Source organism: Hippocampus zosterae, chromosome 16 (genome assembly GCF_025434085.1).
Source record: "Hippocampus zosterae strain Florida chromosome 16, ASM2543408v3, whole genome shotgun sequence".
Classification (NCBI taxonomy): Eukaryota; Metazoa; Chordata; class Actinopteri; order Syngnathiformes; family Syngnathidae; genus Hippocampus; species Hippocampus zosterae.
The window spans coordinates 16082978-16108757 of NC_067466.1; the positions used below are offsets into that span (position 1 = coordinate 16082978).

The 25780-nt window shown below is 48.9% G+C and overlaps 1 protein-coding gene across 12 annotated transcripts in view; it reads left to right on the forward strand.

The window, feature by feature from the left end:
- Positions 1–25556, forward strand: part of LOC127588754 (rap guanine nucleotide exchange factor 6-like) — a 45648-nt gene extending 20092 nt beyond the window's left edge. For 3 of the 12 annotated variants that reach the window (XM_052047596.1, XM_052047603.1, XM_052047595.1), the window contains 25 exons: positions 10398–10529; positions 11667–11847; positions 11974–12110; positions 12191–12349; positions 12746–12898; positions 13884–14048; positions 14372–14479; positions 14575–14778; positions 14922–15030; positions 15260–15503; positions 16207–16218; positions 16399–16556; positions 16707–16721; positions 17404–17644; positions 17786–18169; positions 18305–18516; positions 18841–18964; positions 19666–19689; positions 20217–20437; positions 20517–20690; positions 20767–21033; positions 21424–21676; positions 21776–22296; positions 23077–23364; positions 23481–25556. In XM_052047596.1, the coding sequence (XP_051903556.1) occupies positions 10398–10529; positions 11667–11847; positions 11974–12110; positions 12191–12349; positions 12746–12898; positions 13884–14048; positions 14372–14479; positions 14575–14778; positions 14922–15030; positions 15260–15503; positions 16207–16218; positions 16399–16556; positions 16707–16721; positions 17404–17644; positions 17786–18169; positions 18305–18516; positions 18841–18964; positions 19666–19689; positions 20217–20437; positions 20517–20690; positions 20767–21033; positions 21424–21676; positions 21776–22296; positions 23077–23364; positions 23481–23503 (4509 nt within the window). In that variant the 3' untranslated portion in view covers positions 23504–25556. Of the gene's footprint in view, positions 1–2688; positions 3182–10397; positions 10530–11666; positions 11848–11973; positions 12111–12190; positions 12350–12745; positions 12899–13883; positions 14049–14371; positions 14480–14574; positions 14779–14921; positions 15031–15259; positions 15504–16206; positions 16219–16398; positions 16557–16706; positions 16722–17403; positions 17645–17785; positions 18170–18304; positions 18517–18840; positions 18965–19665; positions 19690–20216; positions 20438–20516; positions 20691–20766; positions 21034–21423; positions 21677–21775; positions 22297–22969; positions 23365–23480 lie in introns of those variants that run through there. The other 9 variants (XM_052047604.1, XM_052047601.1, XM_052047605.1 and 6 more) reach the window with 9 other exon arrangements.
- Positions 25557–25780: the final 224 nt, after the last annotated feature.

Below are 25780 nucleotides of genomic sequence, written 5' to 3' on the forward strand. Positions count from 1 at the left end.
TCCATCTTGCAGTTTAAAAGGACCTCCACCTGGTTTATGGCGATTATGAGCCAGGGATACATTTTTGTCTTGTTTTTTGTCCCGGGGCGACAGGAAGGGAAGGGCCCCGCTTTAAATGGCAGGAATTCCTGCCCTGCGCCACACACGCTACAAACGTGCAACATCCGATGGCGTGTTTACGTGCTTTCCCCCCCCCCCCCCCCCCCCCCCCCCTGATGGAACAAATGCTTTCACAAGATCCCCTCGATTGCCATTTGAGGGGAAAATATGACTTATTGCTCTCAAATCAGCACAGTTTCGGTTTGAGGGCCAAAAATTCCCCCGTGCTGCGTCACGTCACGGCTATGATTGACGCTTCTGTCACACTTAACTCTTTCAGTGCACGTCTTTTTTTCTTTTTAAAGTAAACCAATTGAGTGCCAGCCAATTGAGAGCATTGTCAAAGCGCTTATAAATAAAAATGTATTCCTACTGGCTCACAGAATATTGTGTCCGATGACTTCCAAATGGAAGATTAGACTCATCACAAAATACGTTTTTTTCCCGGTTGGTTTCAGCACTCCTTATTTCTAAATGAAACTCCTCAACTCACTCCAACGTATTCCTCTGGCACCACGAGGCCACCAGATAGCAACAAAGCAATACTGTTATATAACGTTGGCCCGAGCACAAAAACAGCCAATAGTTTGTTTATTGATTGATTTTTTTATTTTTATTTTTTTCTGCAACAGTGGTCACACATCTCGTATTGACATTGTGACTATCACAAAGTCGCACACCGTTGCACTGGTAGATGATGTCCCAAACCAGGTGGCTTTTGTGAAAGCGCACCTCAAATATTTGGTGCCACGAACACAAAAATAGGACAGAGGAAGAAAAGGCGACAATGTTTTGAGGGCGCCGACTGCACCACGCAAGCCGGATGCGCGTCGCACAGGAAACACTTCCTGGAACTCTGCGCGTGCATGTAGCAAGTTTTTGACCAAAAACAACAAAAAAATGGCGTAGAAAGATGTATGCAACAGGAATGGAATTGAAAATCGCGGTACTTGAAGACGGGAACCTGAAAATGGCAGAAACTCCTCACATGCTCTTAGCCATACTGAGTGCATGTGTATGTGTCTGCGCGCGCATGCGTGTCCGTGCGCGTTAATCAGTCCCGTTTAGCTAATTAAAAGCAGTCAGCTGGCTCCACATCGCATGACTGTGAGGCTCCTTTCCAGCACTCGCTCTTTCCGCAGTTGTGAGTCGAGATCTGGCGCATTTCTCGTCACCTTCTCGAAATTCTTAATTCGCAAGCTTCTGCAACTCTCACGGGTCAGCGCGCCACGTGCGAACAAGATGGCTGTTAATTTGGATGGCGCTCATTGGTGAAGGCAGTACAGCCCCTCGCTTCCATGAGCTAATCCAGTCAGTGCGTTATAATCCGATTAGCTAATGTAAATGTTTGCTTTTTTTTTTGGAGTGGCACGTTTGATTAATAAGTCCTCCTCTCCCCTTCCTTTTGTCTTTTTTTTTTTTAAGTGTGATCTATTTTTTAAACTCCCCCCCCCCCCCCCCCCCCTGTGTGTGTGTCTCGATTCATCTTTTTTCCCCCTTCATCTATTTCCATCCCTCCTCTGCTCGGGCCTCTCTTGTGTACACTGGCTCCTCCGAAGGCAGGCCTCCATGTGCTCGCTTCCCATTGGCTGCCCGCTAAAAAGATGATGTCATACCCTGGCACTGGTGAGGGGCGGAGGGAGTACGAATTGAGATGCATGGATGCTGGATAAAAAAAAAAAAACGAGGAGTGTCCCATGGTATCGTTGCACAATATTCCAGATTTTTTTTTTTTTTGCATCTGCAAACGAGTGAATGAGAAAAATATCATTTGCTAATCCTACAATAACATGACGAACTAACACCCCACCTGTATCAGAACTTTTGAAGCTAACGCCTGTAATAGTGCTCATGCTAAAAGAAATCAGTCCAACAACAGCGCCACATGCATCCCTTCCCTGCGTGCGTGACCGAGCACGTCTTCTCATAAACTGGCCTCGCTCGCATATGAATGCTAACGTTAGCTGATGGCACTCACTGCACCAATGCTAATGCTAAAAACAATCTGAACACTAAAGTTGTCATCACTGCACTCTGTGACTGGGCGCATTTCTTCCAATAAAGCCTAGGCTAGGCTAACGTTAGCTGCAAAATGTCTGAACAAACGCTAATCCTTAAAACAAGACCAGGTTTTGCCAAAAGGGTCATTCATTGATTTATACAGTATGAGGAGGAAAGGGGGGGGGGGGGGGAAGCCCAATTTCACCCCCCTAGCCCCCTCCTGTTTTTGTGCCAGCATCTGTCCAAGCAAAAAGGCAGGAAAAGGGAGCTGTTGGCGGGTGGGAGAACCACCCCCTCCTTTTTTTCCCCTTTTTTTGTAATTTATGCATAAAAGGGGGAGTGGCTTTTTGGTGGCGGTGGGTGCACGAGGGGGGTATGCCTCAATAGACTCAATAGCTTTATGTTCCTGATCAATAAAGATGCTCCCTTTTCCTGGCCAGCCAATACATCTAATGCATCCCCCATGCGCCCCTCCCTCCCTTTCTCTTTTTCTCTCTCTCTCTCTCTCTCTCTCTCTCTCTCTCTCTCTCTCTCTCTCTCTCTCTCTCTCTCCTTCCCTTGCTCGCTCACTTGCTATACAGGTGATGTCATTCTTTTTCAGCTGGATTCCCTCTCCTCCCTCCCTCTACCGCTAGCTCATTAGCGATCCCGGCACACGGCAGCACAGCATCCTAGCCCGGCTCGGCGTGCGTATCAAAGCTTCCCCCCACACACCCCCCCAAAAAAGCGTAGGAATGCCAGTATGAAAGTGGCTGGGGACGTGGCGTAGCCCAACGTTGCAGGGAGGAATCTGGGGAGGGATCGGCAGCCGGCCATGGAGACATGCCGGCAGGCTTACGGAGTTACGGCGCCAGTGTGACGGTGCGGAAGGGGCAATCCGAGCCAAGTGACTCGAGCGCAAGGAAGATTGCAAAAAGGATTTCTGTGGAGTTACAATCTCATCCGGTGCTTTAAAAAAAAAAAAAATTCACCATCTTTGGAAGAACGAGAGGGAACTTCCCTCCTCCTCCTCCCATCGGTCGGCGAGATGGCTTTCCTGGTCCGTTGCTATGCCAACTGCTTGCAGCCGTGGTCCTCCAAAGTAAGCCATGTCGTAATGCCCATTGACTGTGTGAATACGCGTGTGTGTTTGGCTTCCCTTTTCGTGGGTCTTTGAAACACTGAACGCTCGCACATTTGCAATTCTACTTTTGGAAATTCACGTAATCTTTGATTTTTATTTTATTATTTTTAAACATATTCTGTCATTTGCGCTTTTTGTACTCATGGCCAAAGAAGTTAAAAAAAAATCATTGGCGACATCATGGTGAGTTGAGGAGTTTCATTTAGACAAAAGTAGTGCTTTGCTGCCATCTTGTGTCAACGATAGACAGTTACAATTTCTGCTGGATTTTCTTGGTCCGTTCTGTACCATCCTTCAATAGAATATTCCGGATTTTCCAGACTTTTAAGTCACTTCAGTTCCCTTGTGGAAAGAACATCACCCCCTAAAATATATATTTTTGAATGCGACATGAAATTTGGTTGGTATATCTGTCATCGGTTTACCCACATAAAAAGTCAAAAGAATGAAAAAAAAACACACACAAAGTCTACCATTTTGATTTGAAGCAGTCATTTTCGGGTCAGTTTGCCCATTTCCAAGGGAATATACAGTCCTGGAATATTTGGAAAATTCAACCAGATTCCTTGAGCTACATGATATTTACGCGCCATTACCTCCAAAAAGAGTCTAAGCCATTCCTTAAAAACAATTTGGATGCTCAACCATACAACATGGAACTCAACTCCACGATTGATTGCAGCTCCGCTCACCACTGGAGACATTAGTTTCAAAATGACTGCCTTCAAGTTGTGAAAATCAAATTTCCTCTCACACAGTTGTCTTGCCCACATAACAAGTGCAGATGCACTCCACTTCAGGTTGGGGTCAGGTTTCGCAATCCTTTGGAACCTGACCCCGATTTGAATCCATGTTTGGTCGTGCTTGATTTGTTTTATGGCCAATCATCAGGCTGTGTTTGCATGCTCCGCCTCCAAGCAATTAAGTAGGTTAAAATTGCAACCGGGACAAAATCTGGAGACTAAGTTGAAAGACGTGTATCACATTTCCTGCCGCTGAAGTAAACTAGTTCGGAGGCTAGTCATTTGCTATTCCAGCAAGACTGTGCTCCTACCCGCAAAGAAATTTCTGACCATGTTTGGTGTGGACTAAATTCCTCTGGGTACAACCGTACTGATCTTGTTAAAAAACAAAAACAAAAAAGCCACATGGGCCGGTTCATACATGTGTTGCTGGGGGGTGGGGGGGGGGTGTTGTTTGTTTTCTTGCCATGTGAGCCCAAGCACTCTTGTGCATCATCAACAGAGCGGACTGAAAATTCCGCCATATTTATTTTTTAGGGGGGCGGTGGTGTGCCACAAGACGGCGATATTTACCAGATGATGTCATGGCCTCGAGTCGGCCTCGGGCCGGTTGACATCTTGATTGATAGACCGACGTGACGCCAGCTAATGTGGCCTTTGAGCCATGAAATATAAGCTTGAGGAGGGTGGGAGTCAGATAAGACCCCCACGAGAGGGATGCCCCCTCGCCACCGCCTCCTCATACTCTCGAGTGAGAGCTTATCGGAGCTGCCGCGGGGACGTTGTCTGGAAGCTCAAATGTACAGGAAGTTGTGGCAAAGACGATCAATACGGGTCACCTTACACCCAGGCAGTCTCTGGATCGCCGACTACCACTCATCAATTATGACCGTAAAGCTGTAACGTGTGTTTTTTTCTTTTTTATACTGAAACAAACAAATCGCCACTAAAACAAAACAAAAAAAAGACATCCGTCGGACTCTGTAAAAATAAATACAATATTAACAATACGCTTAAAATTGGCTTTGTATTGACAGACAATACTTAAGCCACAGTTGATCTTGCCCCTTAGGTCTTCAATTTGCCCCATCCGATGCCCCCCCCTGCATTTGGCAAGTCGACTATAACAGTGGCGGGAAAAAAAAAAAACACTCGATGGACGCTGAAATCAACCGACGTGGCTTTAATGGAAGCAGACTTCCCGTACTTGTGCTCACAAATCACGCCCCTCCCTCCCATGACATGACCTTAACCCACTCAAAACGGTCCCCACTCTGACCGTGACACTTGATGAAGACACACCTACCACCTCCGCCCCCTCCCCCCACCCCCTTCCATTTCACGTAGTCCTTTTATCTCCTTGTTATTGATTCAACGCTGCTGCCTGCTCATCCACAGAGTCTTTAGCGGATTGTTTGCGGGGCTGTTAATGAATACGAGATGGGACGGCTCCATTATATTTGGATGGATTCATCTGAGGGTGAACTAGAAGCCCCCCCCCCCCCCCCCCTACACACACGACTTATTAATACACGATGCACTGGTGGCGTGACAAAGGTATTTCGGGACACATATCAGGCCCGGTAGTCCAGTGGTTAGCACGTCGGCTTCACAGTGCAGAGGTACCGGGTTCGATTCCAGCTCCGGCCTCCCTGTGTGGAGTTTGCATGTTCTCCCCGGGCCTGCGTGGGTTTTCTCCGGGTGCTCCGGTTTCCTCCCACATTCCAAAAACATGCGTGGCAGGCTGATTGAACACTCTAAATTGTCCTTAGGTGTGAGTGTGCGTGTGAATGGTTGTTCGTTTTTGTGTGCCCTGCGATTGGCTGGCAACCGATTCAGGGTGTTCCCCCGCCAACTGCCCGAAGACAGCTGGGATAGGCTCCAGCACCCCCCGCGACCCGAGTGAGGATCAAGCGGCTCGGAAGATGAATGAATGGATGAATGAATCTCTTAATCAATGCATCGATCAATCTGGATTGGACTAGAACCCGTAGCTGTACCTTGAACTCGCCAGGGTACCTTGTCAACGGTCGAAGGAGACGCCTCTTCGTCAATGTATGGATCATTCTAGGCGGGATTAGAAACTTCTGGTCGTCCTAAATCTTTCCCGCGCCCTGTAACCTGATGACATGATAAGCTGTTCAGTGTAGTATCTGCTGTCCCCGAAAGTGTTAATTTGTCCTCCTTATGAGGACGTCGCACAAAACTTGGGCCCGTCCGAGTGACTTCGAACCCATTTGGGGACAAAGATGATTCAATTCATGAGTCAGTCTAGGCTCGGCGAGAACTTTCCGTTCCACTTGAATCATAATTTGTCCTCTTGACTTTGGAGACCAAATGTAGGCTTGGCCAGAGTGACCTTGAACCGGGCACCAGAAGACAAAGGTCACAGGACATTCCTGCGAATCCATGAATTCCTCAATGTAGGTTCGACTAGAACCCTCAAGAGTCACTTCAGCGGCAGCTCAAGAACAACAAAATCTTTTCGGCTCGTTAGTTTGACTCGCCTCTGCGTGGCCGAGAAACGTGTGAAAACTGCCAACGTGACTCCCTACACAAAAGTTAATTTCCTGTTCTGCCAAGCCACGTCGGTGATTTATTGTCTGCCCGGACTGGGCTTTTTTTGGGGAACATTTTGAACAAAAAAACAGCCCCTCAACCGGCCCCTGGACTCTTTGCGGTATCGATGCCAGCCTCTCTGCGTGGAGCAGGAAGCATCTGTTCAGAATGTTACGTACCGGGGCTGCCGCACCTTTCTGAGGGGGCCAAACAGAGTAAGTTGGCAAATCCCCGCCAACTGAAAGTGACTTTGGCGTCCTACCCTTTCCACAGGTGGGGGCGTTTATTTTGACGGCGAGCCACGGCCCCCGCCCGTTTGCAGTACCTGATCCAGTTCAGGATAAACCGTTAAACCCTGCAACATTCATTCATCTTCCGAGCCGCTTGCTCCTCACTAGGGTCGCGGGGGGTGCTGGAGCCTATCCCAGCTGTCTCCGGGCAGTAGGCGGGGGACACCCTGAATCGGTTGCCAACCAATCGCAGGGCACACAGAGACAAACAACCAACCACGCTCACACTCACACCTAGGGACAATTTAGAGTGTTCAATCAGCCTGCCACGCATGTTTTTGGAATGTGGGAGGAAACCGGAGCACCCGGAGAAAACCCACGCAGGCCCGGGGAGAACATGCAAACTCCACACAGGGAGGCCGGAGCTGGAATCGAACCCGGTACCTCTGCACTGTGAAGCCCACGTGCTAACCACTGGACTACCGGGCCGCCCCCTGCAACATTCTTCTGATAAATTCAACCCCCCCCCCCCCCAATCCCATTCATCATGCCGCCACTTTTGCGATTGTTGCGCAGCAAATTTTAGGGGGGGGATGAGGAATTCCGGGTTTTACATAGCAACATGAAATTTGGTAGGCATGTCTATCATGAGCAGGACCACAAAAATGTCTTGAGAAGACATGCCCGAAAAAAAACGAGGGAAGTCTGAATTTCCGTCCTCGGGCTGTTTTATCACAACGCAATCAAATTGCGGTCCATGCTAGACAAATTGAGCGGCCAAACTGCGGGAAATGTTTCCGTTTCCTTTTGCGGCTTGTCCACGGAGTGTCGGCAAAGTTTTAGACGACTGGCAATAAAACATGAAACTGGAATAACTTTTGCCCGGGTGGCGCCCGGCTTTAAATCTCGCCCTTGGTTGCGTTTGTTTCAACATATTTCTAAGACCGTGCGACACAAACAATAAATTGAGCGGTTGAGGAATGGATTCAAATGGAATCTTATTCGTACGTTTTTTAATATCGTCTTTGGTTGCTTGCCAAGATACATTTGATTCGCGTATTGCTAAAAAATGACTTTGCTCGTTCGCGCACGAGAGATAGACGAGGAAGTTCGGCACCGCGCAAATTGGAATCCTTGTTATTTTTTTTTAAATCTTCATTTCTTACAGCTGAGCATCAATCCACTCTCTCTTCTGCGGATTCATTCGTGCCATAAAAAAAAAATCCCCGCCCGTCAAGCCTCAGACACGGGTGCTCGGACGCCGTTTGCCGTCTTATGTTTTGGCGGCGCGCGGAGGCTCCCCCCCACCGATGCAAAGTTACACGTTGGCGGCGGCAGACTTCATCCATAATTCAGGTTTTCAGGGGCATGGGGGTGGGGTGCGTGTGAAAAAGTCAGCAAGAGGAGGAAAGACTGTCTGACAGTAAACTGCCAAAGACGTCAAACGACTGACCGGCGTAGACAGACGAGGCGACGAAGCATTGCGGCGATGGGAAATGCGGCAGGACTCGTCAAGTCGACACTGTTTTGATTCAAGTCTGATGTTGGATTTGAGTGTTTGCAGAACACGCCTCGGCGGCACGAGTCCATTCATTTTGTGAAAGGATGTTGGTTGGCTCTTCGCTGACCCCTATGGGCCAAGCATGGTCACCGCAGGTGGCCAGCCGGCGAGCGGACTCTCTCGTCAGCGCAGCCCGTATTGACTCAGCTGCGTTGGCACCGTACGCCCGCAACACTTGGGAATCCTGAAACAGGACCTGTAACAAATCCCTTAAACCGCTTACAAGTCTGGACCGAGTGAAACGCTCGCGGCGCGAGACTTTGGGGTGACATCAGAAGACTCGTAAAATGTCAAATCGACAGAAACAGCTGTCACAAATTCCTTCAAGCTGAGTGTCAGTTAGCCCAGGCATGCTAAGAGTGATTGTTGACTTCCGGATGAATCCATTTTTTTTTTTTGATTGACGCTTTGGGTCTGTCATTCATACTTGCAATTTATCGCCATCGATGTAAACACACTTACATAAACGTCATAGGTGCATACAGTGTTGTTTTCTGGGATTGACGGCGTCGCATTCCGCCCCCACGCCTCCTTCCATCCTCCCGCGTCGGCTTGATGTAATCGTACAGCTGAGGGAAGCTGACACATTTATATTTCATCTACCGACTCTCATCCTTAATGCATGAGGAGAATATGGAGACCACCACCCCCCACACAGCCACCTGCCAACTTTCCCCCAGGGGAGAAAGAGAAAGTGCGCCCGTGTGCGCGGGGATTAAGTAAGGGCTGCGAAATAGTCAAATTATTTTTATATTCAAATTTTGCCTCAGCCAAAGGTATAATTAAAGGGTGCACTTAATCCCCCGCATGTGGGGTCAGGGGTCACGCATAACAGTTGGAGGGGAGTTCTGAAGGAAGGGTGTGTGTGTGTTGAGGAGGGCGGGGGGGCATCAAGTGGTTAATATTTCATGGTGGCACCGTGCTTTCCCCCACCCTGTTCCATCTCGGCTTGTTGTTGGATGTCGCGGGTGTTTGGGTGGCGCGTGGATGGCGGACGCTTGGTGCGGGTTGGCGCGGTGTCGCCGGAGGACGGCCTCGCTCACCTTGGCCCTGCCGCGATCCAAATTGGTAAGACGGCAGTTAAGGGAGTGGATTCGCGAAACCAAGGCCGGGCGTGTTTTTTTTTTTTTTTGCGCTTAGTTGGATTTGAAAGCGGACAGATGGGCTCGGTTGTTTTGGAGATGAGGGTGGAAGGTAAATGTCAAATCAATTTCAATTGAGCAAGAAAATAGGCATCCGTGTTTATTGTTCTGAATTTGCATTCTTTGTAAGATTGTTTCTTTTATAAATGTCGTTGCATTTTGCACGTCGGGGTCAAATAATGCCGTCACATTTTTTTTTACATTGCGTTGTTTAGAATTGATGTCATTGCAATGAATGTGTGTGTGATTTCTATTGAAATCAACAATCACGGGTACTTACATTTTTTTTTGTTATAGCTCATCATTTTATTTAAAATTATTTCATAATTTAAAATAATTCTTTTTATATATTGTATTGTTTCTCATTCAATAGCTATTCATGAAACAATTACTCTTTTTTAAAAAAAAATAAACAATACGAGTGCAGAATTATGTAATTAGATGAACCAACAAGAAAAATATATAAATACATTTTAGCTAACCAATCATAGTGATATATTAAAAAATAAAAGAAGGGCTAAATTACAAAAAAAAATTAATTGCATGTGGAATTCCGCTCTTGTGTGTGAATCCATTTTTTTGCTCTCCCTCTAGGGGGCAGCAGTTGCTATGTATGAATGTGGAGGACGAGTAAGCCTTTGTAACATTTTGACCGCCTCATTTCTCTCGGCGCGAGGCAAACACCCACATTGGGAAAAGCTCTCGGTGTACCGAGTCAGTGCAGAAACTACCGCTGCAAAGGAGAGATTGCACAGAGCAGACTGCGGCGTACGCGCCCTCGTTGTTGACAGCGAAACGTGTTATCTCGCTGCGCACTGCACTCTCTTCTGAATTTGGTTTGTGTCTTATTTTTATGGTGCATTAAAAACCATAACTTGCAACACTTGATGATCATCTCACACCGCCTGCTTCCTTTCCTTCCTGTGTGTCTCTGCGCAGCTTCCTGCCGACCTCAATAAGATGCACTTGACTGACCACGCCCACCAGCAGGTGATGCACGTGCCCGCCAGCCAGTCGGGCTGCAGCATCGCCAGCGACTCGGGCAGCAGCAGCCTGTCGGACATCTACCAGGTGGGGATAATAAGTCCGGCGGCGCGAGATGAATGGAAACTTATCAGATTGATTGTTTGCCGTCTGCCTTGCTCTTAACTCATTTGTACCAGCCAATTCCAGACCAAGTCTGAAAAGACGTTTAAAAACGTCATTGGGAGTGAATGACTTCATATAAAGACATCCTATCACATATTTAATGTTTTGTACAAGTCTAGCATATCAAATTTACATCTTTACACGTCCATATGACTGAGACGTGGCACACATCATATTTAATGCGCTGTATGCAACTTTATGCATATTTAGACCATATTTTGTCTTCCATGCCACGCGAATGTGCAAGTACATCATACTGAATCTTCTCTCCAAACGGAATGTGCAATGCATCATATTTATCGCGCCGTGCAACTCATAACGCGCCATCATATTGAATTATTTTTATCGATCGAGCGTGGGCGCCGCTTACCTCCCCTCGCCCGTGTAATCCTCCCTCATCAGGCTAATTATTCGCTCGTCACAGGCTACTTCCTGCGGTGGCTCAAAGGTCTGACGCAGGAAATAGCCCTGACCTTCTCCAAAGCGAGTCCACGCCTCTCCGCGGAGTGTTCTCCAGCTTCTCCCGATCGTTGTCATTGTCACGGTTAATCCAAATCAATAAGACGGAAAAAACAAAACGTGTCTTGAATCATTCAAATCCCTTCAGGATACCTTTATTCCCCAAATTTAATCCCATAGATATTTTTAATCTCCGTGGCATTTTATCTTGCCGAAAACTTTCGAGCTAATGAGATGCCGCAATCAATGCGGAAGCCCCGCCGAGGGACATAAGCGGTGTTAATGGCCTCCTAATAGTGGTTATTACCTCCACCAGGGAGGTTTTCATAGCCGTGTGTTTGCCTTTTTGTTTGCTAACGTTAACGCGGCAGAAAATGGACAAGGAGATGCGGCAGAAAGAGCAGAAGCAAACTTTTTTTCCCCCCTCTCCACAACGCCATTCGTTAAGTCGCTGTCCCAAAGAAGCGGGTGTGAAGTACTTCTGGTCGCTTGTCGCTAGGCAGAATTCAATCTCATTCGAAAAAAAAAAAAACACCAGAAAAAGTACAAGGTGCGTTTATTCATTCGCAAGCTTTCGGTCTGGAAATCGTCCTCCCCCAGGCCACAGAGAGCGAACTGGGTGACGTGGACCTGTCCGGCCTACCCGAGGCTCCCGTGGACAGCGAGGAGGAGGAAGAGGAGGATGAGGATCTGGAGAGAGCCTCGGATGCGCTGCTGGGCCGAGATCTTGTGCGCGAGTGTCTGGAAAAAGACCCGGCCGACCGCAACGACGACGACATCGGTCAGTCAAACGCGACCGACAAAATGACGCGATCTCAAAACAACTCGACGGCGTATTTCAATCGTATTTAATGCAACTTGAATGGCGCGCATTTACATATTTCACGTTTGGCATCTGTCCACCCAGAGCAATTGTTGGAGTTTATGCACCAGCTGCCAGCCTTCGCCAACATGACCATGTCGGTGCGTCGGGAGCTGTGCAGCGTGATGGTGTTCGAGGTGGTGGAGCAGGCGGGCACCGTCATTCTGCATGACAAGCAGGAGGTCAGAACCGCAATCAAAACCAAAATGGCGGCTGGCCGCCGTTACGGTGATGTCATCGGCGTTTCCCCTCCACCTTGAAGCTGGATCTGTGGTACGTCATCCTGAACGGGGCGGTGGAGATCGGCCGCCCCGAGGGCAGGGCGGAGATGTTGTGCATGGGCAACAGCTTCGGTATCTCGGCCTCGCTGGAAAAGCAGTACATGAACGGCGAGGTGCGCACCAAAGGGGACGACTGCCAGGTAAGCGTGAATGTCAATTTGTAACCCCCCCCCCCCCCCAATCCCAAATGCCATTTGACGCAGCATCGCCAAGCTAAGTTTTTTTTTTTTTTTTTTTAACGCTTGGCTAGCTAAAGCTAAATGTGCTTTTAAATTCTGAAAAGAAAGCATAACTCGACCCACTGGACGCCCACTTTCTGCCTCGCGCATCACTTCCTGTCGTCAGACCTCGAGGAAGTCGGTGAGGTTGCTTTTAGCAGAAATAGGAAGCTGGGTTTTTTTTTCTCATGGAGTGAACCAGAAAGCGGTCCCCGCCTGGTTTTGCGCCCATGCCGCACGGGTCACTATGCGGGACTCGCTCCGCGCGACACGTTTCGTCCACGCCGCCGGTTCACCCGCCCGTGTTCCCGCCCGCAGTTGGTCTGCATCGCCCAGGAGGACTACTGGCGCATCCTCAACCACGTGGAGAAGAACACGCACAAGGTGGAGGAGGAGGGCGAGATCGTCATGGTGAAGGAGCACCGAGAGCTGGACCGAAGCGGCACCCGCAAGGGACACATTGTCATCAAGGTACAAAAAATATATATACATATATACAGTATATATATACACTGTATATAAAAGTTTTACTTTGTTTTTGTGTCTTATTTGAGCTCGAACCGGAATAGCTCTGAATGAAATCCGACAGTGATTGCCTTTAAACGGTTTGGGGGTCACTGCTCAGTCCTCAAGCTAACGTGCTAATGATTTCTGAGGGGCTATCTTGCGCTTCTTAACGAAGATCAAAGGACCCCCCCACTCGGGCAAGTTCTCGCCGATTGTTCCGCCGCCATTGCGCTAAATGAGAATGTGTCAATGCTGCCACCTGCGTTTGAAGTTGGCAGCCTTGGACCGTGACACCAGAAGAGTCCAAGGCTGCTAGCCCGAAGCGGCTAATTAGCGTCTCTCAGCCTATCGCCGATCGAGCGGCGGCTGCTTGCTGAAACATCAATGTGCCAGCTCAGCGCTCTTTCTTGCTAATTTCGAGGAAGCGTTTAGCACTCCTGTTGTCCGCCAAGGCCCCTTTTGATCTTTTTCTGTATTTTTTTTTTCTCACACTCTCCAGAGGGAGTCGGGTATTGATCGAGCAATGAGCCCTAACGATCCCAAAACACATCCTGTGTAAGGCCAGTCGATTGGCGGGTGTTTTGGATTCGTTTGTTTTTTTCGCTCTTCCTTTTTGTGTCAGACGAAGAGAAGGGAGGATGTGCTACTTTCGCTTCCTTGTCAAAAAAGAATCGTTTCCTTCCACAACATTTTAGTCGGATAAGATTTTTTTCCCCCGTTTCAGAGGCTATACTCGTTTTATGAATGAAAAAAAATGTTTTTTTTACAATCAATAATTTGACTCAAAGATGTTCACCAAGCCGTCATCTATCCAAATCTTTGAGAGAGGACGTTGCGCCCAACTCAAGAGAAAAAAAAAAAAGTTGACGCCTTTATCGTTTTTATGATTAATGTTGACATGTTACCACGTGTTTCTCGGCCACTCTGCTCTCTGCCCCCTCCACCCCAGGGGACCCCCGAGCGCCTGATCATGCACCTGGTGGAGGAGCCCTCAGTGGTGGACCCCACCTACATCGAGGACTTCCTGCTCACTTACCGCACCTTCGTGTCCAGCCCCCTGGAGGTGGGCAAGAAACTACTGGACTGGTTCCAGATGGACACGCTCAGAGACACGGTCAGTATGTGTTTACGGCCTTGAAGCAATACTTTATGAAATATGGATATGCATGGAGACCTCAGTAAGCCGCAGTAATATGACCTATTGACCTTTGCACAAAAAAAAAAAAATCTGAAAATGCCTTTTCACTTTTTCACTGCAGGGCATTTTGTGTATCAGCCTAAGGAAGAAAAATACATCTAATGGCATTTTTGAATCAATGTGGGGAAAATTCAAAAAAGTGACAATTGTGAAATAATTGTGATATTGAAGCATCTCCTTTTTAATACATTTTTAAAAAAATTTAAAATCCTTTTTCACTTTGTCATTGCTGGACCCAGGTGACGCGTATCGTGCTGCTGTGGGTCAACAACCACTTCAACGACTTTGAGGGCAACACGGCCATGACGCGCTTCCTGGAAGACTTTGAGAAGCTGCTGGAGGCCGCGGTAAGACCACGCCTCTCGCCCCGCGTCCTCTTGAAACCTTTGCACAAGTCTTAAAAATCGGCATTTATTACGATAAATTTTTATTTTACTGACAGAAAATGAAAGGCCACCTGCGGCTCCTCAACATCGCCTGCGCCGCCAAGGCCAAGTGGCGGCAGATCACGCTGCAAAAGGCCTCGCGCGAATCGCCGCTCTACTTCAGCGTGCTGGGCGGCAGCGAGCGCGGCTTCGGCATCTTCGTCGAGTCGGTGGAGGACGGCAGCAAGGCGGCCGAGGCGGGACTCAAACGCGGGGACCAGGTGAGATGTGTTTGGGGACAAAAGCAGTCCAAAAAAACGGCCCCGCATTGCGCTGCTGCCGGTTTTATTTCCCGGAATGTCGTCTTTTTTTTTCTTTTTGCGCGGTTCGCGCGGCGCTAAAAATGTGCCTTTGTGCATTTCAGATCATGGAGATCAACGGGCAGAACTTTGAGAACATCTCTTTCTCCAAGGCCGTGGACATCTTGAGGAACAATACGCATTTGTCCCTCACCGTCAAGACCAACATATTCGGTGGGCGAACCAACCCGACGTCAATGCACAAAAGCCGTCTCGTAACTTTGACTTAAGTTTCATTCACTCGCTATATCAAATTGATTGTGGACTACCGTGCGATAAATGTCTGAAAGTTCCATGAGGGACTGTAGCTCTCCTTTCCCACATGCAAGGGTATTTCATTTGTTTTTTTGGTTGTTTTTTGCGTGTGAATTAACATGATGCCGTCTATCAAATGCCGTCACAGTCTTTAAAGAGCTGCTGAGCCGGATCACGCACGAGAAGAAGAACGGTGGGCCGCACCTGCCCAAGATCCAGGAGAAAAAGGGCAATCGCTTTTCAATCCCGGACCTGCCCGGCGACATGGAGTTTGCCAGCGACCACAAAGCCACGCGCAAGATGAAGGCCAACACGGTGTCCGGCGGCCGCAACAAGATCCGCAAGATGCTGGAGAAGACGCGCTTCAGCATCCTGCCCCCCAAGCCCTTCAGGTAGGATGCGGCAGGCTAATGTGTGGCTGCTAACGAGAAAAGAGGTTCGTTTAACAGCAACGGCGAGCGCATTGGCCTCATCGTACACACGGTGGCGCTCTCGCTATTGCTCGCCCAGCGAGTGACACCCCCCCCCCAAAAAAACAGCACAAATCAAGACCGCAAATGCATGGATTTTATTTTCACTTGTGGCGGCAGCACTTCATCACTGACGTGCCTAATTACACTTTCTCACTGAGTGATTGCTTACAGGTGCATTTTCAGAAAGGGGCAGAGAACAAAATATTGACTTGAGTACTTGATTGCACACTTGTTGGCTTGGCAGGCACGTGCAATCGTATGTCCGCTTTAAATTAAAAAAAAAAAAAGCGTTCATCAATATTCCTCCCGTAATGTGCTGACTCAGCGTGACTTTTCTGTCTCGGATGAGGTCAAACAGTCGTCGTGAGAGTCACACTTCCTCAATAAACTTTGCGTGCGGAGGAGGAACCTCACTTTTTAGCATTTGCGAGTCCTCGCGGTGCACGTGTGTACTTTCCGCAAGCACGCTATGCACGCGCACACACACACACACACACTCCTTGTCACTCTTGCTGTGCTCTCCACCCTGAATTTAGCGATACTGCTCTCCTCTCTTTTCTGTTCAATTTCAGTTTAATTTAAAAAATTTGTTTCTCCCCCCCCCCCTGCTTTTCTGCTTCAGGGGCCTATTTGGGTAAGACGTCTTGTTCAGTGCACGCGCAACGTTGTCAAATATGTGGCGTCTTCGAATGCAACATTTGCATGTGATGGAACGTGTTCATTCATGACTACGGAAATCTTCAGCGTATGAAAAAAAAAAAAAAAAAAGACGCTTTCCGCTTTCGGCTCATCACGCTCGTTGGTCTCTCCTCAGTGACGGCGGCATGGGTCAGTCGCAGGACGACAGCATCGTGGGGACCAAACAGTGTCGGCACAGCGTGGCCATCATGCCCATCCCGGGCAGCCTGTCGTCAAGCAGCCCGGACCTCCTGCAGCCCGCCACCAGCGTCCTGGACTTCTCCAACCCGGCAGGTAAACGGACCACCACGCACACCGTCCTGAACAGATTACAGGAGACTTTTGAGTTTTTTCTCCCACTTTGTGGTCTTTTCGTGCCCTTTCTACTTCCCCCTCACGTTGTTTTCTTCTCCTTGTCATCCTTCTCTCATTTTGCCGGTCCAGCGCTGGGACTGTACTGTAAGTATGGCTGCTTGAACTTTTGTTCTGTCCCACGTGTGGCATCTAAACGGTCGTGTTCTGCATGCGCTTCTGTCTTGAGGTTGTTTAAGTTCTTGTGTCCAAGCTGATGTTTGGTCAAGCGCTGACCTTGTGGAGCTCATATGTATGTGAGGGTCAAATTTTCTAGCGATGGGACCAAAAAAAAAAAAAAAAAGAAGGGTTTGTCTTTCTAATGACCAAAATAAGTCTGAGTTGGCGGCTTTATATGAAATGTCAGACTTCCTGTGCATTGAGAAATTGTTTTCAGGAGCGTAATTTTCAAAAATGGGAAGTGTAAGAGTTTGCCGTACTCCAAAACCAAAAGCGTTCATCCTGTCTGTCTCGTCGAAGAGATTGAAACTTGGTGGGACTCAATCTCGAGAACAACTTCATTTCTAAGAGCCCCCTGGAAAACGGGGACCTTGAAATAGTTACTTCAAACCAAAAAGGCGGATGTCCTTTTGTCTTTTTTCAGAAATGGCTCTCGACAAGCCTACAAAACGTCATGTTGTGTAGGGAAGCAATTTTAGGAAGCTGAATTAAAAAATATATATATCGGATTGGCCATATGTCCTCTTTAGGAAGCTGAATTAAAAAAAAAAAATTTAAATATCGGATTGGTCACATGTCCTCTAACGCCCCCCTCCCGCACCCTCCGCAGACATCCCGGACCAGGTGATCCGTGTGTTTAAGGCTGACCAGCAGAGCTGCTACATCATCATTAGCAAGGACACCACCGCCAAGGATGTGGTGGCGCACGCCGTCAACGAGTTCGGACTGACGCCGGCCGCCGAGAACTACTCGCTGTGCGAGGTGTCGGTCAGCCCGGAGGGCGTCATCAAGCAGCGCCGCCTGCCCGACCAGCTCTCCAAGCTGGCCGATCGCATTCAGCTGAACGGCAGGTGAGATTTGGAATTTGGGTGTCAGAAGTGCCCTGCAGTTGATTTCAATCGATCGCTTTGCACATGTTCAAATCCCCTCGACGATTGCTCGCTGAGCACGACGACGTCATCCTCGATAACCCGTTTGCGCGCCGCGCGCAGGTACTACCTGAAGAACAACATGGAGACGGAGACGCTGTGTTCCGACGAGGACGCCCAGGACCTGCTGCGCGAGAGTCACATCTCGCTGCTGCAGCTCAGCACCATGGAGGTGGCCGCCCAACTCTCCATGCGCGACTTTGAGCTCTTCCGGAACATCGAGTCCACCGAGTACGTGGACGACCTGTTCAAGCTGGACTCGGCGGCGGGCGGCGGCCACCTCAAGCGCTTTGAGGAGGTCATCAACCAGGAGACCTTCTGGGTGGCCACCGAGCTCCTGAAGGAGCCCAACGCCCTCAAGAGGATGAAGACCGTCAAGCACTTTGTTAAGATTGCCTTGCACTGCCAAGAGTGCAAGAACTTCAACTCCATGTTCGCCATCATCAGGTAGGAAACGGAGGGACGGGATTCGGTCAGATTTTCTCCCAACCCCCGAATGGTATCGCAGATATCCCAACGTGTGCGGGACAGACCGTCACTGTCAACAAGCTGCGCTGAATTGAGAATTTGTGCCCCATTCAGCGGTCTGAACTTGGCCCCGGTGGCTCGCCTGCGCAGCTTGTGGGAGAAGCTGCCCAGCAAGTACGACAAACTTTTCGGGGACCTGCAGGACGTCTTTGACCCGTCACGCAACATGGCCAAGTACCGCAACGTCCTGAGCGGCCAGAGCATGCAGCCGCCAGTCATCCCGCTCTTCCCCGTGGTCAAGAAGGACCTCACGTTCCTGCACGAAGGTGCGCTCGTTTGCTCAAACCAGAAGTAACTTGAAGTGGTCGCGGCTGGCCGACTTCCTCTTCGTCGTCATTTGGTGCTCACTCAAGCAGCTTTACTTCTGCTAAAGGCTTCCTCCACTAATCGCATGACGGGTCACTCTGAGTCGAGCCAAAACCACCTTTGGTTTGCTTGAACTTTGTACGGAATTTGTATTTATGAGCAATATGACTTGCGCGCACCTTGGTAACATGATAGAGTAATATAAACTGTTATAATCAACAACAACAACAACAAAAACATCCAGGATTTTACTTTTTCCGAATCCCGATTCTACGTCCCACCAGGCAACGACTCAATGGTGGACGGCCTGGTGAACTTCGAGAAGCTGCGGATGATCGCCAAGGAGATCCGACACGTGGTCCGGATGACGTCGGCCAACATGGACCCCGCCCTGATGTTTAGACAACGGTCAGCCATCTTTGCAGTTCTGTCGTGTCGGAGTCAGGGTGCATTGCTCAGTATTGATCATCTTCCCCCCCGCGTTCATCCACTACCTGTCACGCGAACCCCACGGCATGTGCGGGTCTGCCGCGGAGGAGCGCCACTGCCCCCCGCAGACCCTCTTGGTGTACTACAAGAGTGGATGGACGAGTGGACAAAAGTATTGGGGATGCTCAGCTCGCCCCTTTACTTGACTTGTCGCGTCCTCGTAACGTGTCTCGATACTTTTGTCCATGCAGTCTGGCAGGTATGGGCAAATTATTGACATGATCAAGAATCTTATAATAATTGTTGCATTCATTTAGCCAGTTTTTGGTAGATTAAAATCCATCCATTCATTTCCTATAGTGCCCGTTCGAGTCACGGGTAAATTGAAATGCATTTAGGTGGGGTCATTTAAAAAAGAAAAAAACATTTATCTCATGGAATAATTACTATTAAAATAAACAATTTGACATATTTTAGGTACACATTTTACAGTAGTTAAGCATTTTGGTTTTATAATTCTATAGCAAAAATTTGCCCATTCCTGTTTTGTGGTTACATTCCACCACATATTTGCATCTGTTTTTTCACCTCCATTTCATGACCAAACCCTCCCGGGCCAAAAAAAAACAAACAAAAAACTTTTGTCCTCACCCTTCAATCTCCACACCTCTCGCTTGCAGGAAGAAGAGGTGGAAGAGTTTAGGGTAAGTTTTTGCCCCCCTGCCCCGGGCGCCATTTTGTCGCATCGGCATCTCCCTCATTAAAAAAAAAAAAAAAAAAAGCATGCAAACAAACTGACTTGAGTGTACGTTTGCCTGTGCTTGTGCATTTATTAACATGGTCCATTGACAGCGTCCATCCATCACCATTGCGCCATCCATTGTGTGACTTGAGTCCTATCGTAGCTCCAAATGTTAAGACTTAAAAAAAAAAAAAAAAAAACGAGCCCTTGGGAGCTACTATGTGGACTCTGTGTCGCATATTCTTACCTGTATCCAGTGGTCACCAGCGCCCCCTAACCCTCCTGACGTATACAGCATGGCGCGGCTAGCTGCATGGACTTGTTGTGTTCCTGTAATATTAGTATTGACAACCGTTTATTGAGCTTCCGTCGGGTGTATACGCAAGATTAGGCGCACCAGCATATTTTATATTTTTCATTTGATTTGAATTGGCTATACTGTAGTAGGTCTGAGGTGAGAAAATAAACGACAGTAAAAATGATCTGCAGGTCCCTGAGTCAGGGCAGCACCAACTCCAACATGCTGGACGTGCAGGGCGGCGGGCACAAGAAGCGCGTGCGCCGCAGCTCACTGCTCAATGCCAAGAAGCTCTACGAGGATGCGCAAATGGCCCGCAAGGTCAAGCAGTACCTGTCCAACCTGGCGGTGGAAACGGACGAGGACAAGCACCAGGTCATGTCGCTGCAGTGCGAGCCCGCCTACACCACCAGTGAGTGCGCAAGAAATATTTCCCGGAATGCATCTGGTCATTGCGCTCCAACTGACCCCCCCCCCCCATTATCTTGTAGTTTCGAAAAACCTGAGCGACCGGCGGTCCAACAAGTCGGACATGTCGCCTGTGTCGCTGCGGTCGCCGTTGCCGACGGGAAAGAGCCAGAACCGGGTGTCGCAGGTGCTTCAGGTGCAGGTGCCGCTCAACCCGCTGCGCAAGAAGAGCACCGCCAAGGACGTGGGCCCGCCCAGTGAGTCCTCGGACCGCTTGAAGATCCACAGTAAAGAACCAAATAATTCCAATTCTGCTGGTTTCCTTTGTTCCAGACTTCAGCTCCCCTCAGGTGGTGAAGAAGCCCCCCGCCAGTTCAGCGGACGAGTGGAGCACCAAGAGGCCCTCGGACGACACCGTGTCCACCATCTCGTCCCTGCACTCCAGCCCCACCGTGTCGCCGCAGGGCTCGCCGCGCAAAGGCCCTTCGACCAAAGCCCAGACCTGCTCCAGCCAGATGAACCTGTCCGGATCGTCGTCGTCATTAACTAGCGAGGCCAGCACCAAAGCCAGCACCGTCAGCCTGCGCAGCTACGGCATAGGTAGGCCACGTCTCATCCAACCCAACCTCGGGGTACCGACCCACCGCAGTAGTTTGGTTGACCAACAGAATCGAATTACCACCGGATTACCAACGGATGCTTTACTAGCCTACTCCAACTAGACCAGGGAGATACCAAGCACAGTATTATGGTACAGTTGACCATCCGAACAAGTAGTACGGTCTGGTTGACAAACCGAACACGGGGGTACAAACGGCAGTAGCATAGCTGACCAGCCAAATTTGTACCACGAGGCACCACCCGCAATTGAGCCACAGAGGTCCAAACTGCGTTGCAGTTCAGTTGGAAATTGTACAGCCTCGATGAATCCGTGACGCCATCATTCTCCCAGTTCTGGGATTCAAAGTCAACTTTGTTCCTCCTGTGCAGGTTACGCGCTGCTCCCCCCGGGCAAAACGGACAACCTGTCCGACTCCAGCCACAGCGAGATCTCGTCTCGCTCCAGCATTTGCTCCGTGGACTCGGTGCCCGCTCCAGGTCTGGAGGAACGGTGTAACAGCATCGGTGCCAGGACGTCCGTTGCGTCTGCCACCGCCGCCCCCAATGTACCGGCCGGCGTGCCCACGCCCGAGAGCTCGGCGGCCACGCACTTGAATGTGGACTACAGCCAGCCCAGCACCAGGTAAAGCTCACTTACGCTTGTCGATATATGCCGTGTAATTATTGGATGCCCAAGCATGGCATTAAGTTCCGCTAAGTAATTCCGCTCTGCCTCCTCCAGTTCTTCTTCTTCTGCGGCGGCGGCCGCGTTTTCAACTCGGGGCTACGCCGCACGAGGCTCCACCTTCACGTCGTCCATCTCCACGGAGGAGCTGACGCCCGACCTGGCCTCCCTGGACTCGGTGGCCGACAGCGGGCGGGGCAGCTGGACGTCATGCTCCTCGAACTCTCACGACTCTTTCCAGAGCTTGCCCGCTTCCTCCTGCCGCCCGTGGGACCACGGCGTCCACGGGCACCCGCTGGCGCTTGCTCATCGGCTGGCCAGCGCGACCATCGCTGAGGCAGATGCCGCCCGCGACTCGGAGCTGGCCAAGCAGTCGCGGCAAAGTTGGGCGTCGTCCGGCTCCTTGTCGGATACGTACGAGGGGAATTACGGCACGGTGAAGCGGAGGAACACCGCCGAGCAGCAGCAGATGCCGCCTGGCTCCGGCTCGTCGGCCTCACCAACCAATGACGAGGGAATGCAGAGCACAGACCCTGCCTACAAAACGGTGACATCCAGCACGGAGAAGGGGCTCATCGGTGAGGAGCTAGCTGGATGATTGTCTTAAGGATGCTAACTGAACTTTAGCTTGTCCTCGTGGGAAGCTTTAGCGAGTTGCGTCAAATTTAGAACTCGGTGTAAAAATGTGTTCAGTTAGCACTGACGATGCTAGCTGATGTTACTGTGGAGTGTTAGCATGGCTGGTGAATTAACAATAGTTGGAAAAATTATTGTTAATATGTGAGGCTAGGTAGTTAGCACTAGTGCTCAAAAATTCCCGTTTCTGTGAGCTTCACCTGTAAATTCTGTTATAGCTGATAACTGAAACTTAGGTGAAGTGGCAACAAAGTTACTGACTTATTTCTGGTTGTAAGCATGCGTGTTTATGTTAGCTGCGGTTGTATACAGTGGTGAGGATGCTAACTGAACATTCGTTCGTAGTTTTAGCAAGAGTTGTGAGGTTAGCTTGTTTTAAAAATGAGTATTTGCGTGAGCCTCATTGGTTGTTTGTGCTAAAAATGCTAAGTACGTTAAGAGGATTTTTTTGTGAGGTTAGCTGGTTTTGAAAATGCGTTGGTGAGCGAAAGATGCTAACGAAACATATGCGCTAGGTTTTAATGAGGTGTAGCCCTGGTAGTAATGTTTACATGTGAGCTGCCATCCTTCATCTCACTGCTTCTCGTCATGTTTTGCTTCATGGTGTTTTCCCAGTCGTCACCACCATTTAATTTCTCCCCGGTTTCTTTGTGTTGCCCCCCCTTCACTCCCTTCCCTCTTGCTTTTTGTTTGTTTGTTCTTCCTCCATCGCCTCCATCCAGTTTACTGCATCACCTCCCCCGCCAAGGATGAGCGTTACCGAGCTCCTCCTCCCACCCCTCCAGGCTATCAGGGTCTGTCCCTGGGCGACATCAAAGATGGAAGCAATGGCCCCGTGGTGGTCACGGTGGGGGCGGGGCCACCCGTGAGGCCTCCCCACCTCAAACCGCCCGACTATAGCGTGGCCATGCAAAGGAGCAAACTACTGCAGAGTCCGGGAGCCGCCGGAAGCCTGGCAGAGGCCCGGAGGCTTGCCGGCAGAACACGTGACATGAACGACAGCGAGGACGGTACGTGATTGGTTCTTTTCACGTCAAAGTGTCAAAGGAAAATGTGGAAAAAATAAAATAAAATTGAAAAAAGCCTCAAATGTGACCTCTTCTTTGTTGTTTTCACTTTGTTGCAGACGAACAAGTTTCCGCCGTGTAGACGAGTGGATGTCCGGGTTGTGCACTATGGCCGGGTACAATTTTGACCACCTCCTGGAACACGTGCCTGCTTGACAAAAAACTTCTGACCTTGCGGCGGGGGGAGGAGGGACTAGGAACTAGCGCCACTTTTTACTTGGGACAAGATGGCCGCCAGAAGGATCCCAGAATCATGTGCGGGACTTTTGTCATGCTTTTTCGCCTCTCCAAGCGCCCCTCGCCATCCCTCCCTCCCCCTGAAACTTGTGCCTGCTTCACTTGAAAAGAAACTTTTTAAAGACTTCAGACCAGGAAAAGAAAGACAACAGTTTAATCATTTTTAAGCTTTTATTATTATATTTTTTTTACCATTTTAACTTTGCACCACATTTTCCTCGGGACAAGATGGTGTAAGGAAGGAGGTAAGGCGGTTTGTGGAGCACTTACTGTTCTCGGGGGAAACAAAATGGCCGCCTCTTGAAGCTAGCTACTCAAACGGCGTGCAACCTCCTGGACTAGGGGGAAAAAATATTCAAAGTAATGCTTATTTTAAAAGCGCAAACAATTAGGGGGTAAAGGGGATGTTTTGTTTACAGTGTTGATTGGATGAGAGGCCTAGCCCCGCCCCTTTTTTATTTAAATCGCAGCCAAACAGGAAGTGCGTCTCCATTCCCGTGTTCATCGGATACAAAAGCGATTGGTCTTCCCAAGGTCCACTCCTTGAGCATTGTTCGGAAGACTTGAAATGCTAACATCGTTGCAAATGTATAAATACACGAATGGAAACGTGTGTATATATATATATACATATAAAATTATTTTTGTCGTTGGTTTTGCCGTAAATTAATGATGGTGTATAGATGACATACTGTGGAATATTTTTGAATATTTTGTTACAAAAACTTTTTTTTTTGCTGGCTCCTTGCTTGTGCTTTTCATAGCCATGTAGATGCTGCTGCTGTGTGTGTGCGTGCGTGTGTGTGTGTGCGTATGTGCGTGTGTGTGCATAGGGATGTATTTTTATTGCTTTATTTATCTCACAAAATATAACAATAGGTATTGACCCCCATGCCGGGTTTCCTGGATCTCAGGCTCCATTGAGTTTCTTTGCCGCCTGTGTTAGTTGACAAGGATGCCTTGTTTGTCTCTTGCCCCCCCCCCCCCCCCCCCCCCCGTTAGCACTCCTCAGCCCCTCGTGGCTCTACTCGGCCTCCGTTTTGTCACCTCCCAGGGCCCTCCAGTGGGCGTCTCCTCAAATCTGGTCACCTTTGTCATATTAACCCGCCTGTGATTCCTTGTGGATCTCCACTCGGACTCCGAGTGAGTCTATAGACCGCTGACATGCCCTCTTGGCCCCCAGCAGGTCCCCTTTTGGATGTCCAGGTCTCCTGGACCTCTTAAATGTGTTCAATATGTTGTCCCAACACTCCTGAAAGCATCTTTTGTTACATAAAGCCCACCCTACACAGTAAGTCACCTGGACCGTTCACAGGTCCTCGTGGCACCCTCTGCCTCCTTTTAGGTCAACCGGATCTTGGTTTGATCCTCTGCACGGACTGAGTCATCATTTTGACACTTTCTTCCTTTTTTTGCACAGCTCCACTCCTGACGTTCAAAACCATGTTTCAGTATTAACCCTCCCTCAAGTGTGTAGTTGTTCTTTCCAAAGTAGCTTCACAATTTAAAAACTTCTCTTCAGTTTTCCCAACCCTCCATTTGCCCCCCCCCCATACACTCCCACTAGAATGCAATAACCGATGTGAATGAGAAGCGATGACGAGGATGCACTGTAAGCTGTAAAAGTGAGTGTTTGCCGCACAAATAACGTCCCATATGTGTGTACAAGTGGCACTCGTCTCGTTGCTGTTTTTTATGTCTTTTACAAAGACGACTCCATTTCGGCCTCGTACGCATTGTATATGTCTATTTTTTACCGGTGGATTGTACATAGTTGTTCTATTTTTGTTCCAAGACGGTGTGTACAAAGGATTTAAAACAAAGAAGAAAGGACATTTTATTTCCTTTTAAGTCTACTGATAATAATTTGGACAATGAATAAAATCCTGATATGGAAACTCCTGTCTTCATTTTTGTGTTTGTGAGTTTAAAGATAAAAAAAAAACAAAAATTAGCTCGGCAGTTTTTGTATTGAATCCCATTAGATTATTTTGGCCATGTACATTATACCTAAAACTTTGTGTCGAGAAACTGCATTTATCAGTGCAGTTGCATTCATTTCTCAATGTATGTAAGATGGACTCCATCTTGTTCATATTTATAAATGACGTCAGAACGGTAC